Below are 19,309 nucleotides of genomic sequence, written 5' to 3' on the forward strand. Positions count from 1 at the left end.
TCACATGCAGGATGTGAAAGCAATGGCCTTCTGCTGCTGCTGCTCCCGAGCACCTGGTCTGTTAAGGCATTTGCAATCTCAGATCAAGGAGGATCAAGATTGGTAGCCATAGATCGACTTCTCCTCCATAAATCTGTCCAAGCCCCTTTTAAAGCTATCCAGGTTAGTGGCCATCACCACCTCCTGTGGCAGCATATTCCAAACACCAATCACACGTTGCGTGAAGAAGTGTTTTCTTTTATTAGTTCTAATTCTTCCCCCCAGCATTTTCAATGGATGCCCCCTGGTTCTAGTATTGTGAGAAAGAGAGAAAAATTTCTCTGTCTACATTTTCTACCCCATGCATAATTTTATAGACTTCAATCATATCCCCCCTCAGACGTCTCCTCTCCAAACTAAAGAGTCCCAAACGCTGCAGCCTCTCCTCATAGGGAAGGTGCTCCAGTCCCTCAATCACCCTCGTTGCCCTTCTCTTTCTATCTCCTCAATATCCTTTTTGAGATGCGGCGACCAGAACTGAACACAGGACTCCAAGTGCGGTCGCACCACTGCTTTATATAAGGGCATGACAATCTTTGCAGTTTTATTATCAACTCCTTTCCTAATGATCCCCAGCATAGAGTTTGCCTTTTTCACGGCTGCCATGCATTGAGTTGACATTCCTATGGAACTATCAACTAAGACGCCCAAATCCCTTTCCTGGTCTTTGACTGATAGCACTGACCCCTGTAACGTGTATGTGAAGTTTGGATTTTTTGCCCCTATGTGCATCACTTTGCATTTTGCTACATTGAACTGTATTTGCCATTTCTTAGCCCACTCACCTAATTCATCAAGGTCCGCTTGGAGCTCTTCGCAATCCTTTGTGGTTCTCACCACCCTACATCATTTGGTATCATCTGCAAACTTGACCACCACGCTACCCACCCCTACTTCCAGGTCATTTATGAATAGGTTAAAAAGCACTGGTCCCAAAACGGATCCTTGGGGGACACCACTCCCTACATCTCTCCATTGTGAGAATTTCCCATTTACACCCACTCTTTGCTTCCTGTTTCTCAACCAGTTTTTAATCCATAGGAGGACTTCCCCTCTTATTCCTTGATTGCTAAGTTTTCTCAACAGTCTCTGGTGAGGAACTTTGTCAAAAGCCTTTTGGAAGTCCAAGTAGACAATGTCCACTGGTTCCCCCTTATCCACATGCCCGTTTACACCTTCAAAGAACTCTAGTAAGTTTGTAAAACAGGATTTGCCTCTGCAAAAGCCGTGCTGACTCTTTCTCAGCAGGTCTTGCTTTTCTACATGTTTAATAATTTTATCTTTAATGATAGATTCTACTAATTTACCAGGAACAGATGTCAAACTGACTGGCCTGTAATTTCCCGGGTCCCTCCTAGATCCTTTCTTAAAGATTGGTGTGACTTTGGCCATCTTCCAGTCTTCAGGGATGGAGCCTGATTTCAGGGATAAGTTGCCGGGTCCCCCCTAGACTTCTAACCCCCCTAATTTCCCGGGTCCCCCCTAGAGTTCTAACCACACCAACCGAATCTCGTTCCACAATCTAAGCATGCTGCTGTTGAAGACTGCTAGTTTGACTTTCTGCTCTCCTGGGGGTGCCCTTCCACAATACTAGGAGAAATGGGGATCAGATTTGGGTGCCTCATTGAGGAGTGTACAGGGGCCTTACATTAGCACTACAAAGGTCTCTCATTCGTGTGAGTTCTTTGATGCTGCTGAAGAATGTTTTTCAGATTGAATCTCTTTCCAAACTCTGAGCATTCAAAAGTCCTCAACTTTCTGTGAGTTTTTAAAATTCTTTTTAAGATCACCACTCTGACTGAACCTCTTTCTACACTCTGAGCATTCAAAAGGTCTCTCCTCTGTGTGAGTTCTTTGATTCTTTTTAAGACAGCTACTTTCACTGAATGTCTTTCCACACTCTGAGCACTGAAAAGGTCTTTCCTTTCTGTGAGTTCTTTGATGCACGTGAAGAGTGCTACTGTGACTGAATCTCTTTCCACACTCTGAGCATTGAAAAGGTCTCTCCTTTGTGTGAGTTCTCTGATGAGTTTGAAGTTGGGTACTCTGACTGAATCTCTTTCCACATTCTGAGCATTCAAAAGGTCTCTCTCCTGTGTGAGTTCTTTGATGCACAAAGAGCTTTGATCTGCAGCTGAAGAACTTTCCACACCAAAAGCATTTACGCCCCCTCGGTATGCTATTGTTTGGAATGTGTACATTAGCCTTACTTTTATGAGAGAAGGTCATTCCCCTCGCTACATAGATTGGTGACTTCTCTGCTGAATGAGTCTTTTGGTGTTGAAAAAGATTTGATTTTTGTAAGAAGCTCTTGCCACAGTCTGAACAGTTGTAAAGTTTCTGTCCTTTGTGTTTTATTTGATGCCTAAGGAGCTCTACTCTGCAAAGGAAAGTCTTGCCACACTCCAAGCATTGATGCGTCTTCTTTCCACTGTGCATTTGCAAGTGGATCTCGTATCGGCTTTTATCTGAGAAGTTCATTCCACACTCTGTGCACTTATATGCTGGGATTTGACAGAAGTCTACTTCTTGGGATTGAACAGGCTTATCCCTTGTCTTGTCTGCACGGCTTCCCTCCTGCCTCGGTGCTCTGTCTCTGTCCTCAAACGTTCCTTCAGAAACATCATCCTTGTATTTTTCCACAGAGGACCCCTGGAATAGCCCCACTGTCTCCTTTGCATGTGCCACTGGAAGACAGAAAGAGGTTCAGTCAGGCCCTCGACAAGAAGCCCACCCACCCACCAGGCACTGCACATTAAGGGGTGACTATGACCTTTATCAAACCTTTTCCCCCTCAACCGAGCTGCAGGTCACACCTCCTCTCCAGCCTAACCCTCCAGGTCAGCAGTTTTTACATTTTATTCCTCTGTAAAGGATTCAAGTGGCAAAGAACCCTTCCCCCACTTTTCTCATTTGACTTGTAATGCAGCTCTTTTGAGCCTCTGCTACTGATGGTTAAATAGAGGAGGAAGGGGAAGGAAAGGCTTTTATACCCCACTTTTCTCTACCATAAAGACCCTCCAAGGGGCTTGCAGACCACATTCCTGTTCCCTCCCCCACAACAGGCACCTTGCGAGGTCAGTAGGACTGGGGGACCTCTGAGAGAACTAGGCCTGGCTTGAGATCACGCAGCAGGCTTCATGGGGAGGAGCAGGGACTCCAACCTCCCTCTCCAGATTGGGCTTCAGTGCTCTTAACCACTAAGACTGTACGGAAGAGGTTACCATAATCTCCTGCAACTACACACAGGGGTTCCTTCTAGTTGTGAGGAAAGCCATGAGGAGCTGGTTTTCAGTGTTTGCTGGGAGGAACGGAGAAGCCAAGACTTCACTGAATGTATGCAGCACTTTGAATCAGACCCCCACGGTTTTTGGAAGAGGTGTCAGTTGGGGGCAGCATGGGTGAGACCCATTTAGGTGAGAGTTCTGGGAAACTATGTTTGGCCTCCTCCAGCCTGGCTATTGTTTAGTCACTCTCCCACCCCACCCACTCACTCACACCTTTCCCTGCACTGTCCCATATTTAAAGATGCAGAAGCCCCTGCAGAGCACCAGCTGAGGGTGGGGTTGAAAGGGGCTTCGGAGCATCCCAGGCCCCAGAAGGTCTCCCTTCCTCCCTTCCCAGCAGGCTTTGTGATTCTCCTAAGCTGAGACTTGTGAAGAAGTGGAACAGAAGTCCTCCAGGGCTATTCCTTGCTCACTCCTTTGATAAAGCCTCACTCCCAGCCAGCTCATCTGGGAAGGAAACTCTCTCTTCTGGTCCCCGTGAGAAACTCTCTCGTCTTTCTTCAGACACGAGGCCTTTGCCTGCCTCCCTTACATCCCCAACTCCTTTGGCACAGAGAGGGAGAAAGTGATGGTTCTTGTATGGGGAAGGAAAGAAATGCAAGCAAGAGGATGTTTTTTCTGGGAAGAATGGAAACCTGGCCAAGATGAAGGGATACCTTGTGAGGTGGGTGGGGCTGAGAGAGTTCCAAAGAACCGTGACTGGTCCAAATTCACCCAGCAGGAATGTACGAGGGAGGAAACAAATCAGGTTCCCCAGATTGACTCCACCGCTCTGAAAGAGGAGTAGGGAATCAAGCCAGGTTCTCCAGATTAGAGTCCACCAGCTTTCATCTGCTATACCATGCTGATTGGAGGACATGCTGACTGGAGGAAATACTGATCCACCCATTTTGTAATCTCTCTAGGAACCGCACTTGTCTGAATCTTAACCCTTTAGGAGACCTTATCCCTTCTCCCCCCTGATTATTTATTGTTACATCAGTATCCTCTTCATAGAATCACAGGGTTGGAAGATACCACACAATTTGGGTTCCTGGACCAGGGTCTGTGGTTGCATGAAGAGGGACTGTGGCAAGGGATGGGCTGCACCTCTCGCCTGTAGGTAGAGACACCTTTGCCAGGAGGCTCACAAACCTGATCAGAAGGGCCTCAAACTGAGTTATGTGAGGGAGGGAGACAGTATTCAAGCAGGCAGGAGTTCATCAAGTGATGGTGACGATAGTCCAAAGGTTATAGAGAGAACTGAGCGAATGGGTCAAGAAGCCAACAGCGAGAGGGAAAAAACCTTAAAGTAGCAGCCAGAGGAAATACACCACGGCCTTCGATGCTCTACACCAATGCACAGAGCATGGGAAATAAGATGAACTCGAACTCTTAACACAGCAAAACAAGTATGATATCATAGGTATTACTGAAACCTGGAGGGATGAGTCTCAAGATTAGAACATAAGAATTGAAGGGTATAACCTATTTCAGAGAAACGGATCAAATAGGAGGACATCAGCATTCCCCCCTACCCCGTTTTCTAACCTCTCTAGGAACCACACTTGTCTGTTTCTTAACCCTTTAGGAGCCCCTTTCCCCCCAGATTATTGTTATATGGTTATATCATTACCTTTTTCCTTTCTCTAAGCTTTTTCTTTTTGACTGGTACCCCTGTTATGTTAAAGTGCGATGGAGTTTTAGAAATTGCGGTTTTAATGGTATCTATATATTCCAATTGGATGGATTTTTTTATTGGAAGAAGAAGAAGAAGAGTTTGGATTTATATCCCCCCTTTCTCTCCTGTAAGAGACTCAAAGGGGCTTACAATCTCCTTGCCCTTCCCCCCTCACAACAAACACCCTGTGAGGTAGGTGGAGCTGAGAGAGCTGTGAGGAGCTGTGACTAGCCCAAGGTCACCCAGCTGGCGTGTGTGGGAGTGTGCAGGCTAATCGGAATTCCCAAGATAAGCCTCCACAACTCAAGTGGCAGAGCTGGGAATCAAACCTGGTTCCTCCAGATCAGAGTGCACCTGCTCTCAGCCACTGCTCTTAGCCACTACGCCACTGCTGCTCCACGTGTGAAGCTGCCTTGAGCTTCATTTTTTATACACTACTTTTTCTCAACCTTTAAAAAGTACCAAAGGAGCTTACAATTGCCTGCCCTTCCCCTCCCCACAACACATACCTTCTGAGGTAGGTCAGGCTGAGAGAGTTTTGAGAGAACTGTGACGAGCCCAAGGTCACTCAGCAGGCTTCATGTGGAGGAGCCAGGAATCAGACCCTCTTCTCCAGAGCACAGCCAGAGGGGATCACCACAACACCAGCTGGGGGACAAATGTCTTCTCACGGTTGGCAACTGAGAAATTGGGATGTGGAGCCTTCCAGAGTCTTCCTGAAGGACTTCAGCCTGAAGAAACCTCTCTGGTTTGGGTGATGGCAGCAACACTAGCCTCAGGTGAGCCATGTTGAGTATCGCTTTTGCTGCCCCCCCCACCCCCCCTGGGGGGGGTAGATGGACTCTGGTCTGATCCAGCTGGCTTGTTCTTATGTTCTTATGTTCTTACAGCTCCGTGCAGCGCTGCGCCCTCCCATGTTTTGGAGAATGGAGAAGGCCGCCGTCCCGCCACAACCCGGCCCACAGATGAACCTTGACTAAACTTTTTTAACTCGAGCTTAGAAGCCCTCCAGTTTCGAACCCCCAATAAGGAAATTGAGGAGAAACCGCAAACTCCGACACTCCGCTGCTTACGGAGCATCTTGCCCCACCGGAAGTCCCCACCGGAAAACACCAAGCTGGAGTCAATGAGGAGATATGGGAGAAGAGATTACAAAGAATGAATTTACTGCTGTTTGTTTGATAAAACTATGAAGAAAATACAGGGGGGAGGGGGAAAAGGGGGAAATGTATTGTTTGAAAACGAATGAAGAAGAGTATGAATATAAAATGGAATATTCAAATGATACAATAAAAATTATATTAAAAAAAGAGTGGACTGGAATGCGAGTTTCTGAGAGCACCTGTTCTGCAGATACAGTTTGTATTATCTCTTGCTGGGCATTATTCCCAGAACGGTCTGGCCTTGGCTGAGAAACTGGTCTGAGAGAGTTTCAAAGTAGGCTGGACCAAAGTTTTCCTAATTTCTGTATGTGCTTTTGATACTCAGTTCTCTCCAGGACTATGACCAATCTAGCCATATTAAAGATCTTTCTGCATTCATGAAGATTCTACTGTATGGACTCAGTTTGTTACAATGACGCCCCTAAACAGCTGAAGTTCCAAAACCCCACCTGAAACAAGGATGGAGAAGGAACCCACATCCAGCGGTTTAAACCTAGGTACTGATGTCATTATTCTCTGGATTGGATGTTGGGATTGCAAGATTACCATATATACTCATGTATAAGTCGATTTTTTCCAGCACATTTTTAATGCTGAAAAAGCTCCCCTCAACTTATATTCGAGTCATTACTTTTTTTGTTTTTACTTTGCCGGCCAGCAGGGGGCACAGTTTTTAGGCTAGCGGCACCAAATTTCAGGGTACCCTCAGACGACACTCCTGATGATACCAGCCAAGTTTGGTAAAGTTTGGTTTAGGGGGTCCAAAGTTATGGACCCCCCAAAGAATGTGCCCCCATTCCCCATTGTTTTCAATGGGATCTAATAGTAGATGGGCTACCTTTTTGAGGGTCCATAACTTTGAACTCTCTGAACCAAACTTCACCAAACCTGGCTGGTATCATCAGGAGAGTATGATACCAGCCAGGTTTGGTAAAGTTTGGGTCAGGGGATCCAAAGTTATGGACTCCCAAAAGGCTCCTCCCCATCCCCAGCCGACAGTTGAAGTGAGTTCGCCAAATCACTTACTTCCTAGAGTTAGATGGTCTGAGGCATTGGAGTACAAAATTACACAGCTTCTCAGCTCTCAAGAGCTGAAGCAACTGAGGTTGGATATGCTAAATGCTCCATCCCCGGATGAGATGGTTTTAAAACTTGATGGCATCACCGAAAAAATTAAGGATTTAATCCAACAGTCCCAACGCAAGATTGTATCCTCGCCCAATAAATCTCCACGCAGGTTGGAATTCTGCTCTAGGAGTATGGCCATAAAACACTCACTGCAAGAAATTTACAAAAACTATAAAAGCCAAAAATGGGATAGCCTGCCCACATCTTACTTTACGTTAAAAACTCAATTAGCATTGCAACTACGGACTAATCAACAAGAGGCAATTGATCGTTGCTGGAATTCCTTGATTCAATCAGTACAGGACAATCGACTCTAGAAGATCTCTTGGAAAATTAGTCACTGGTGGGCTTAGAGATAGCAGCATCCTTCCCTTCTAGTATCTCAAGATTCAGCAATGGTATGAGTTTCTTTTTTTTGGAAACAATGGGGAGTGCCAGAATTCCCTCATTCCACCCTGGTTCATAGTTCTACCTTCTGACAACCCCTGGCCTCCCGTGGTCCTCTCTTGAGATTGGGAAACTTATAAGCCAACTTAAACGAGGTAAAGCTGCTTTCGGTCCTGACACTCTTCTTTCTTCCAGAGTTGTTTATAGTATTTAGGGAATGGTTGTCCTTTATATTGGCACGCATTGTTTAACATGGTTAACCACAACAGGCATAATTCCCACTGTGTGGAGCTACTCAATTATCATCCCTATCTATAAGAAGGGTGACCCTAACAGTCCATCTAATTATAGACCAATAACTCAGTCTTCTCTCGGTCTTGGGAAAACTTTATGCCAAATACCTCCTTGGGAAATTAACTGGATTGGATTGTTGATAAAAATGTCATAGGGAAGGAACAAATTGATTCCAAAGGGGTAAGTCAACCCTCACCAATTGCCTTGGTAAGTTAAGTTGCTTTGATAACCAAATATAAGAGGAAAAGAGCCCTTTGTATGCAGCCTTTATCGACTCCGGGGTGCATTTGATTCTGTTAATAGAGAGATTCTCTGAAGAAACTCAGCAGCCAAGGTGTAGAGCCAAGGTTGCTTTGAATTAATTAAGATCCTGCACACAAACACCTAATATTGCCACTTGAGATGTAACATGGAGGGATTGTTAACCCCAAAAAAATTCAAGTTACTAAAGGGGTAAAACAAGGTTGCCATGACTCCCTACACTCTTTAAGCTCTTTATTAACGATCTAGCTTCCACACTAAGTGAGCTCCAAGTACACAGCCCAACTCTGGGCTCAACTTCCATACCCTCTGCTTGCTGTTTGCTGGGATGACGCAGTTGTACTTTCGCTACACACGAAGTCAGACTAAGGAGAGCTTTTTAGAGTGTTGTATAGAATACTGCACACCTCAACGCATTTGCAACTTCTAATCTTAGATAAATCCAAAATTGTGGTATGGGTCCATAAATGGAAAGCCACCAATTGGCATGGATAGGCCAGCAGTAGTTTCGGAAAGCAGGTGCAGTCATATAAATACCTAGGGGCTTACCTACCATCATAGGGGCCTCCTGGACACTACATAGGAATCGGGCCATCTCCTCACTAAATTAAGTGCCTCAGCCATTACACGCTTCCTCTATGGGAAAGGTCGATGATGCATCCCTGCAGCGTTGAGAGCATTTAATGCCAAAGTGAGTCAACAAATCCTTTATGGGATCCCCATCTGGATAGGGGGGGGCATGGAGCAGAGAGCTGGGAAAGGGTCCAGTCATACTTTCTGTATAAAAAATCCTTGGCTTCGTCTCCCCATTCTATTCCCCCCCTATGCAGCCCTGTGCTTAGAAACAGGCTAGCATCGGGTTGGAAAACTCTGGCCTGGTGCCGTGACATTCAAGTTTTGGGGCCAGGATTTGTTTTAATCAAGATGAACTGGACTATATATCCTGTGGGACGCTCCATCCTCCACACAACCCAGTGGTGGGTTAAAAGCGAAGCCAAACTTAATGAGTTGGGTGCATTTTCCCTTCGACGACCTGCTAATGCTAACAGAGCAGGAGGTCGATGGGCTATCAAGAAGAGACTTTTTGACAGAGAGTTTCAACAGATGCTAGAGGAAGCTAATAAAACCTGTTCCCCGATCTCTCTGGGAATACCTATGGATAGATTAATTGTAGCCCAGTACCTTTATCTCCTGGTTGAGGCCCGGTGGCATAGAGCAATCACCTTAGCTAGGTGTAATGCCCTGCCTTCTTCCTTTAGCCTTGGACGCCACCTTGGAATCCCACATAAAGAAAGGAAATGCCCGTGTGGCATGGGTTCTGCGGAAACAGTATCTCATATGCTGTTGAATTGTCCTTTTTATGAGATAAGTAGGAAGAAGCACATAATCCCCTTCCTGCATGGAAGTGAAGGCATTACAGATAAACAGAAGGTTATATATCTTTTAAACAGCCACAACTACGAGCTGTTGGAAGCGGTGGCTAAATTTTTAAATGGTGTTATTTTAACTCGTCAGAAATTATAAAGTTGTAAAGGCTGTTATTATCTTGCTAAATTAATCTTAAACAATTTATATGCCATTAAAGGTATTCGAAATCGAATCGACTCCCAAAAGGAAGCTAATAGTAGATTTTCCATTTCTGATAATATCCCTCTTAAAATCTAAGTTGGGTTAAATTTAGACCTACAGATGAGGAGGAGGAATCCAGTTTTGAAGGATTTTAACTCTTGTGTTTTAGCTTGGTTGCTGATTGAGCTAAGGTTTTTGTACTTTTAAAGTTATTGTTGAGACCATATTGTTCTTGTTGACCCTCTTTTCCACTTACAGAGCTAGTTTACTGTTTTTCTTTGAAATAAACATTCAAAAACATTTAACCTACTGATGCCTCAATTAATGTAATTTTATTGGTATGTATTTTTATTTTTGAAATTTACCAGTAGCTGCCTACATTTCCCACCTTCGACTTATACACAAGTCATTAAGTTTTCCCAATTTTTTGTGGTAAAATTAGGTGCCTCAACTTATATGCAGATTGACTTATACACGAGCCTATATGGTTCATTCAGAAACCTCCCATCCACAGCAGGAGAACTGGAAAGCATTCTGAGAATTAAAAAAAAGATTTGTATTTTGTATGAGGAGCAGGCATCATTTAAGGGAGCGAGACAGGCGAGACGAGGGGGTTTGCTGGTTTGTTTTCATTTAATTTATTGAAAGATGTCTCTTTAGCACATAAACATTTAGAAAAAAGAATGTAACAATAATGGAAATAATATGGGAGTGAAAATTTTACTGATTTAAGAAAAAGGGACTATTACATATATATCATAAGATGGTCAAGCAAACCTACAATTCAAATAGCTACAGAACCACTGGGTTTTAAACTAAGACCTAAATGAAAGGCAGGTTGAATTTTTAATGCAGCCAAGATATATTTTGTACAACCTCAGAGATATGACTAGCATAAACAGGCAGAAGATTAAGTAGGTGATAATCCCCAGAATAGCTGGGAAAAGATGGAAAGAAGTAGGGAGGCGGGTGGTTATCACTTAAGCTCTTGAACTGTGGTTATTCATGTAGCCAAATAAAATGGAAAATCTTGATGGATGAGCGAGGAAACCAATTGCTACAAATAAAAGGAAGGAAAAGATTACAGAAATAAAATCAACAGCCTCAATGCAGCATTCCAGGTATGCACACATAGGAATGAAAAGAACTCTTATAATAATCAGAGTAATGGAACAGAAAAGTACACAAAAGGAAGAACAGAACTAACCAGGCCAACTGAATCTTGTTCCATGTTCTGAGCATGACACCATTGAAGATTGCTGCTTTAACTTTCCGCTCTCCAGGGAATGCCTTTCCAAAATACTAAGGGAACATGGCGATCAAATTGGGGTCTTAACAAAGCACTGGATTTCGCATGTCATATTAATAAGAACTGCCGAGGCCTCTCCTTTGTGTGACTTTTTTGATGCCACTGAAGACTGTTACTCTGACTGAATCTCTTTCCACACTCAGAGCATAGCGGAGGAAGGAGCGTGAATGGGGCGAGGCAACTCTTAACAGAGAGCCAGTGAGTAATGGGAGTAATAAAAATAAAAGATGCAGGAAAGACAGATGAAATGGACTGGTGCAAGAAAGATAGAGAAATAGGCAAAATTTTTGATTTCGAGTATATATATGGCTTGTGAGCGTTTCATGTAGAACAGAATTGACACATGGACTATATGGGACTTTGAAGTTTTGTTTCTGAATAGAGAGTGAATGGACTAAGTGATTGTTTATGTTTGGTTATGAGTTGGAAGACTTATGCTGTATTTTTAAGAACCTTGTCAGAGAAATAAGGAAATGTAAATACAAATAGAGCATTCAAAAGGCATCTCCTTTGTGTGAGTTTTTTGATGCTGGTGAAGAGTGCTACTCCAACTGAATATCCTTCAACACTCTATGCATTCAAAACATCTCTCTCTTGTGTGGGTTCTTTAATACCATTGAATAGTGCTTCTTTGACTGAATTTCTTTCAACAATCTTAGCATTCAAAAGGTCTCTCCTTTGTGTGAGTTCTGTGATGCTTTTTAAGACTGCCACTCTCACTGAAGTTCTTTCAACAATCTTAGCATTCAAAAGGTCTCTCCCCTGTGTGAGTTCTTTGATGCGTTTGAAGACTGCCACTCCGACTGAATCTCTTTCGACACTCTGAGCATTCAAAAGGTCTCTCCCCTGTGTGAGTTCTTTGATGCTTTTTAAGACTGCCACTCTGACTGAATCTCTTTCCACACTCTGAGCATTCAAAAGGTTGTTCCTTTGTGTGAGTTCTTTTATGACGTTGAAGGTGACTACTCCGATTGAATCTCTTTCCATACTTTGAGCATTCTAAAGATCTCTCCTTTGTGTGAGTTCTTTGATGCTGCTGAAGATTGCCACTACAAATGAATCTTTTCCCACACTCTGAGCATTCAAAAGGTCTCTCCTTTGTATGAGTTCTTTTGTGTGAGTTCTTTGATGCTTTTTAAGAGTGCCACTCTGACTGAATCTCTGACCACACTCAGAGCATCTCAAAAGGTCTCTCCCCTTTGTGTGAAGTTCTTTGATGCTGCTGAAGATTGCACACTACTCCAAATGAATCTTAACACCACACTCCCTGAGCATTCAAAAGGTCTCTCATCCTTGTGTGAGTTCTTTGATGCTGCTGAAGATTGCCACTACAAATGAATCTTTTCCCACACTCTGAGCATTCAAAAGGTCTCTCCTTTGTATGAGTTCTTAGATGCTTTTTAAGAGTGCCACTCTGACTGAATCTCTGACCACACTCAGAGCATTCAAAAGGTCTCTCATTTGTGTGAGTTCTTTGATGCTGCTGAAGATTGCCACTACAAATGAATCTTTTCCCACACTCTGAGCATTCAAAAGGTCTCTCATTTGTGTGAGTTCTTTGATGCTGCTGAAGATTGCCACTACAAATGAATCTCTTTCCACACTCTGAGCATTCAAAAGGTCTCTCCTTTGTATGAGTTCTTAGATGCTTTTTAAGAGTGCTACTCTGACTGAATCTCTGTCCACACTCAGAGCATTCAAAAGGTCTCTCATTTGTGTGAGTTCTTTGATGCTGTTGAAGAGTGCTACTGTGACTGAATCTCTTTCCACACACTGAGCATTCAAAAGGTTGCTCCTTTGTGTGAGTTCTTTGATGCTGTTGAAGATTGCTTCTGTGACGGAATCTCTTTCCACACTCTGAGCATTCAAAAGGTCTCTCCCGTGTGTGAGTTTTTTGATGGTCTTGAAGAGTGCCACTCCGACTAAATCTCTTTCCACACTCTGAGCATTCAAAAGGTCTCTCCCGTGTGTGAGTTTTTTGATGCTCTTGAAGAGTGCCACTCCGACTAAATCTCTTTCCACACTTTGAGCATTCAAAAGGTCTCTCCTTCGTGTGAATTCTTTGATGCTGTTGAAGAGTGCTACTGTGACTGAATCTCTTTCCACACTCTGAGCATTCAAAAGGTCGCTCCCCTGTGTGAGTTCTTTGATGCTGTTGAAGATGGCCACTCCGACTAAATATCTTTCCACACTCTGAGCATTCAAAAGGCCTCTCCCCTGTGTGAGTTCTTTGATGCACAAAGAGCTTTGATCTGCAGCTGAAGAACTTTCCACACCAAAAGCATTTATGCCCCCTCGGTATACTATTGTTTGGAATGTGTACATTACCCTTACTTTTATGAGAGAAGGTCATTCCCCTCTCTACGTAGATTGTTGGCTTCTCTGCTGAATGAGTCTTTTGGTGTTGAAAAAGATTTGATTTTTGTAAGAAGCTCTTGCCACAGTCTGAACAGTTGTAAAGTTTCTGTCCTTTGTGCTTTATTTGATGCCTAAGGAGTTCTACTCTGCAGAGGAAAGTCTTGCCACACTCCAAGCATTGATGGGTCTTCTTTCCACTGTGCATTTCGATGTGGATCTCGTATTGGCTTTTATCTGAGAAGTTCATTCCACACTCGATGCATTTATATGCTGGGATTCCACAGAAGTCTACTCCTTTGGATTGGACGGGCTTATCCCTTGTCCTGTCTGCTTGGCTTCCCTCCTGCCTCAGTGCTCCGTCTCTGTCCTCAAACGTTCCTTCAGAAACATCCTCCTTGTCTTTTTCCACAGAGCAGCCCTGGAATATCCCCACCGTCTCCTCTGCATGTGCTGCGTGAAGACAGAAACAGGTCCAGTCAGCACCTCGACAAGAAGCCCACCCACCCGTCAGGCACTGCTCATTAAAGGGTGAACATGACCTTTATCAAACCTTTTTCCCCTCAACTTAGCTGCAGGTCACAGCTCCTCCCCACCATAACTCTCCAGGTCAGCACTTATTATATTTTATTCCTCTCCAAACTCTCTGTAAAGGCTTCAAGTGGGAAGGAATTTCCCCCCACTGTTCTCATTTGATTTGTCACGTGGCTCTTTTGAGTCTCTGCTACTGATGGTTAAATAGAGGAAGATGGGGAAGAAAAGGCTTTTATACCCCTTTTCTATAAAGTTCCTCACAGCGGCCTGCCGATCACATTCCATTTTCCTTCCCACAACTGGCACCTTGTGAGGATACTGGTGTATCCTTACATATGGGATATTCCTGGGGAAGGTGTGATTGTGTTGGTTGCAGGAAACCAGTTGGCTATTGTTAAGTAACTCTCCCCACCCAACACAATCACACCTTTCCCTGGAATATCCCATATTTAAGGATACAGCAGCCCCTGCAGAGCACCAGCTGAGGATGGGGTCGAAAGGGGCTTCGGAGCATCCCAGGTTTCAGGCCCCAGAAGGTCTCCCTTCCCAGCAGGCTTTGTGATTCTCCCAAGCTGAGACTTGTGAAGAAGTGGAGCAGAAGTCCTCCAGGGCTATTCCTTGCTCATTCTCTTGATAAAGCCATGTTGGACACTCTCTCCCAGCCAGCTCATCTGGGAAGGAAACACTCTCTTCTGGTCCCCGTGAGAATCTTTCTTGTCTTTCTTCAGACACAAGGCCTTTGCCTGCCTCCATTACATCCCTGACTCCTTTGGCACAGAGAGGGAGAAAGTGATGGGGAAGGAAAGAAATGCGAGCAAGAGGATGTTTTTCTGGAAAGGTGGGAACCTGTCCAAGAGCCATCAAGTCCAACCCCTACAACTGGCTTCTCAAGTGGTGTCGCTAGAAACTATTTGGGTTCCTGGACCATGGTCTGTGGTTGCATGAAGAGGGACTGTGGCAAGAGATGGCTTGCACCTCTCACCTCTAGGTAGAGACATCTTTGCTAGGAGGCTCACAAACCTGATCAGAAGGGCTTTAAGCTGAGTTATGTAGGAGAAGGAGACAGTATTCAAACAGACAGGAGTTCATCACGTGATAGTGATGAAAGTCCAAAGGTGATAGAGCGAGCTGAGCGAATGGGTCAAGAAGCCAACAGCAGGAGAAACAAAAACCTTAAAGAAGCAGCCAGAGGAAATGCACCACGGCCTTCAATTTCTGCACACCAATGCACAGAGCGTGAGAAATAAACAAGATGAACTCTAACTCTTAACACAGCAAAACAAATATGATATTGTAGGTATTACTGAAACCTGGTGGGATGAGTCTCCTGATTGGAACATAAGAATTGAAGGGTATAACCTGTTTCAGAGAAACCGATCAAATAGGAAAGGAGGAGGAGTAGCATTACACGTAAAAGATTATTACAGCTGTGAGCAGGTCCATGACTTAAATCCTGCAAGTGTGGCTGAGAGCATTTGGGTAAAAATTGAGGGGGACAGAAACAGCACTGATCTCTTTGTGGGGGTCAATTATACACCCCCATGTCAGTCTGAAGAGATGGATGATGCATTCTTGGAACTGATGACCAAACTTTCAGAAAGGAAAGAAGTAGCAATAATGGGAGGTTTCAATTATCCTGATATTTGTTGGGAGTCAAACTCTTCCATGACAATCAGGTCCAACATATTTCTCACTTGCCTTAAAGACAGTTTTGTGGTCCAGAAAATGGAAGAAGCAACAAAGGGAACACCTATTTTAGATCTGCTCCTAACCAATAATGATGACCTGATTGGAGTGGAAGTGGCAGGATCCTTAGGTGGGAGTGATCATGTTCTCCTGCAGTTGGCTATACAGAGGAAAGGAGATGCTAAGAGCAGTCATACATGCGTTCTAGATTTCAAGAAAGCAGATCTCAGAAAGCTGAGGAACCTACTGGGGCGGCCCCATGGTCAAAAATACTAGAAGAGAAGGGAGTGCAGGATGGCTGGGAGCTTCTGAAAAGTGGGATCTTGAGGGCACAACTCCAAACAGTTCCAGTGAGGAGGAAAAATGGGAGGTGTCTCAGGAAACCAGGATGGCTGTCTCAAGAACTTTCCACTGAGCTAAGATTTAAAAAGGGCACATACAAGAAGTGGAAAAGGGGGGAAATCACCAAAGAGGAAATCAAACAAACAAGCAGGATGTGGAGAGAGAAAGTCAGAAAAGCTAAAGCTCACAATGAGCTGAGGCTTGCCAGAGAGGTTAAAAACAACAACAAAAAAGGCCTTTTTTGGTTATGTCTGTAGCAAAAGGAAGAAAAATGATAGGATAGAGTCACTGCACGGAGGAGACGGCAAAACGCTAACAGGGGACGGAGAAAAGGCAGAATTGTTTTGGCAGAATCTTCTTTGCCTCAGTCTTTTCCGAAAAAGGAAACGGTGCTCAGCCAGGGGAAAATGGAACAGAAGATACAGTAGGAAAAATTCAGCACAGAATAAATAAAGAGGTAGTGCAGGAACACCTGGCCACTTTAAGCCAAATCTCCAGGGTCTGATGAACTGCATCCCGGGGTATTAAAAGAACTGGCAGAAGTAATCTGAGAACCACTTGCTATAATCTTTGAGAACTCCTGGAGAACAGGAGAAGTCCCAGTGGACTGGAGGAGGGTTAATGTTATCCCCATCTTCAAAAAAGGAGGACCCTAATAATTACCATCCAGTCAGCCTGGCATCAATACCAGGGAAGATTCTGGAGCAGATCATTCAACAGACGGTCTGCCAGCACTTAGAAGGGAATACTAAGGGAATACTGCGAGACCGTCTAACCCCATACATCCCAAATAGGCCTATGCGTTCGGCAGAGGCCAATTTGCGGTAGTCCCCTGCCCCTCGATACGGCTGGCCTTTACAGCCCTGGCCCCATCCTGGTGGAATGCTTTACCATCTGCTGTCCGGGCCCTGCGGGACCTTGGTGAGTTCCGCAGGGCCTGTAAGACCGAGTTATTCCACCGGGCTTTTGGGGATGCCAGCCGCAGACTGCCTGCCCCCTCTGCAGCCCCCACGACAGTTTTGCCATCTTCAGCATTGCCTGATCGCTGATTCCATCCATTTTTGGGCAATGCTGGCCCTCCTGGCCTTTGGGTTGGGCACCATCTGTGCATGCATCTGTGCATGTATTTTTATCTGTAATTTCTGGAATTGCTGCTATAATGTATTTTAATGAATTTTAATGTTTTATTGTTATACTGTATTTATGAGATCTTATATTGTATTTGTTTCATGTCTCATTGTACACCGCCCAGAGCCCTTTGGGGGTTGGGCGGTCTATTAAGCCGAATTAACAACAACAACAACAACAACAACAACAACAACAACAACAAATAACAAATAAATAAATAAATAAATAAATAAATCAATAACAACAACAATAATAACACTGTGATTACTAAAAGTCAGCATGGGTTTCTGAAAAGCAAGTCATGCCAGACCAACCTTACCTCTTTTTTTGATAAAGTGACAAGCCTGGTAGATGAAGGGAATGGTGTGGACATAGCATACCTGGATTTTAGTAAAGCTTTTGACAAGGTGCCCCATTATGTTCTCACAAGTAAGCTAGTGAAATGTAGACTAGACAAGGCTACTATTAGACGGATTTCTAATCGACTGACTGACCGAACTCAAAGGGCTCATCTTCAAAAGCTCATCTTCATGCTGGAGAGAAGTGGCTATAGAGAGCCAATGTGATTCTGGGCTGCATGAATAGGAGTATAGTGTCTAGATCGAGGGATGTCATTGTGCCTCTCTATTCTGCATTGGTTAGACCTCACCTGGAATATTATGTACAGTTCAGGGCACCACAATTCAAGAAGGATATTGACACACTGGAGGGGGTCCAGAGCAGAGACTTAGGGAGCTGGGGATGTTTAGTTTGGTTATGAGGTGACATGATAGTCATGTTTCGATATTTGAAGGGATGTCATGTTGGTGAGGGAGCAAGCTTGTTTTCTGATGCCCCAGAGACTAGGACCAGGAGTGACGGGTTCAAGGGGCAGGAAAAGAGATTCCACCTAAGCATCAGGAAAAACTTCCTGACAGGAAGGGCTGTTCGACAGTGGAATGAACAACCTCGGAGTGTGCAGGAGTCTCCTTCTTTGGAGGTTTTTAAACAGAGGCTGGATGGCCATTTGTCAGGAGTGCTTTGATTGTGTCTTCCTACATTTTCCATCCTCTTGAGATTTTTAACTGTCCTGCTATTTCTTTTTGACTTGTTCCCCTGTTATGTTAAAGTGGGACTGACTTTTATAAATTGCTGTTTTGATGGTTTTTATATATCCCAATTGAATGGATTTTTTAATTGGAAGCTGCCTTGAGCTTCATTTTTGTTACACTACTTTCTAACTGTAAAAGGTACCAAAGCAGCTTACAATTCCCTTCCCTTCCCCTCCCCACAACCCACACCTTGTGAGGTAGGTCGGGCTGACAGAGTTTTGAGAGAACTGCGACCAGCCCAAGGTCATTCAGCAGGCTTCATGTGGAGGAGCCAGGAATCAGACCCTCTTCTCCAGAGCACAGTCAGAGGGGATCACCACAACACCAGCGGGAGGACAAGTGTGTTCTCACGGCTGGCAACTGAGAAATTGGGGCGTGGTGCCTTCCAGAGTCTTCCTAAAGGACTTCAGCCTGAAGAAACCTCTCTGGTTTGGGTGATGGCAGTAACACTAGCCTCTGGCGAGCCCTGTTGAGTATCGCCTTTGCTGCCCCCCCACCAACCACGAGGCCACCTCAAGCAGGAAAGTAGCAGAACAGGTATCAACACAATATCTTGCTGTTCAGGATTTCAATCTATACGTCTCCCTAAAGGCAGAAATGTGTCCTTCTGGAACCTACGAGAGCTCCTTACCCAGACACGCGACGCTCCTGTAGTTCTCCAGCATGACTTCCTCATAGAGAGCTCTTTGGTCTGGATCCAGCAGCGCCCACTCTGCCTTGCTCAAATACACAGCGACCTCCTCAAAGGAAAATGCAGGCTGAAAGGGGGGAAAACAGATACCCTTGTGTGGCGAAACGGGCTTGCTTTTGGCTGGCAGGCCCTATTTCGCTCTCTGCATTCTCCCAGGGGTTGCCAACTTTTCCTGGGGAGGGCTGGCTTTCTCTCTGGGTACTCCGCCGCCAACACCTGATCATTTGAGGACTGCTGGCTGGGGAAGATCAGGATTTCCCAGCTTCCTTTCCAACTACGAGGCCTCTGCCTCAGTTTCCCCTTGGTTCCCCTCTCCTGGGTTCCACAGGGTAGATTGGACGTCCTGGAGGAAAAGCTGCAAGGCCTTCGTCTACCTCCTGTTTAA

The 19,309-nt window shown here is 44.7% G+C and overlaps 2 protein-coding genes across 2 annotated transcripts in view; both read right to left on the reverse strand.

Moving 5' to 3' along the window:
• LOC125428596 (zinc finger protein 345-like) overlaps positions 1-19,309 on the reverse strand; it is a 320,997-nt gene that overhangs the window by 296,868 nt on the left and 4,820 nt on the right. The gene's annotated exons all lie outside the window — the stretch shown is intronic.
• Positions 10,403-19,309, reverse strand: part of LOC125429698 (zinc finger protein with KRAB and SCAN domains 7-like) — a 157,809-nt gene continuing 148,902 nt past the window's right edge. Inside the window, exons 5-8 of the mRNA XM_048491032.1 lie at positions 13,319-13,905; positions 12,690-12,730; positions 11,592-11,654; positions 10,403-11,245 (exon numbers count right to left, since the gene is read on the reverse strand). Coding sequence (XP_048346989.1) covers positions 11,146-11,245; positions 11,592-11,654; positions 12,690-12,730; positions 13,319-13,905 — 791 coding nt within the window. The 3' untranslated portion in view covers positions 10,403-11,145. The remainder of the gene's footprint in view (positions 11,246-11,591; positions 11,655-12,689; positions 12,731-13,318; positions 13,906-19,309) is intronic.

The sequence above is a fragment of the Sphaerodactylus townsendi genome, linkage group LG03 (assembly GCF_021028975.2).
Source record: "Sphaerodactylus townsendi isolate TG3544 linkage group LG03, MPM_Stown_v2.3, whole genome shotgun sequence".
Classification (NCBI taxonomy): domain Eukaryota; kingdom Metazoa; phylum Chordata; class Lepidosauria; order Squamata; family Sphaerodactylidae; genus Sphaerodactylus; species Sphaerodactylus townsendi.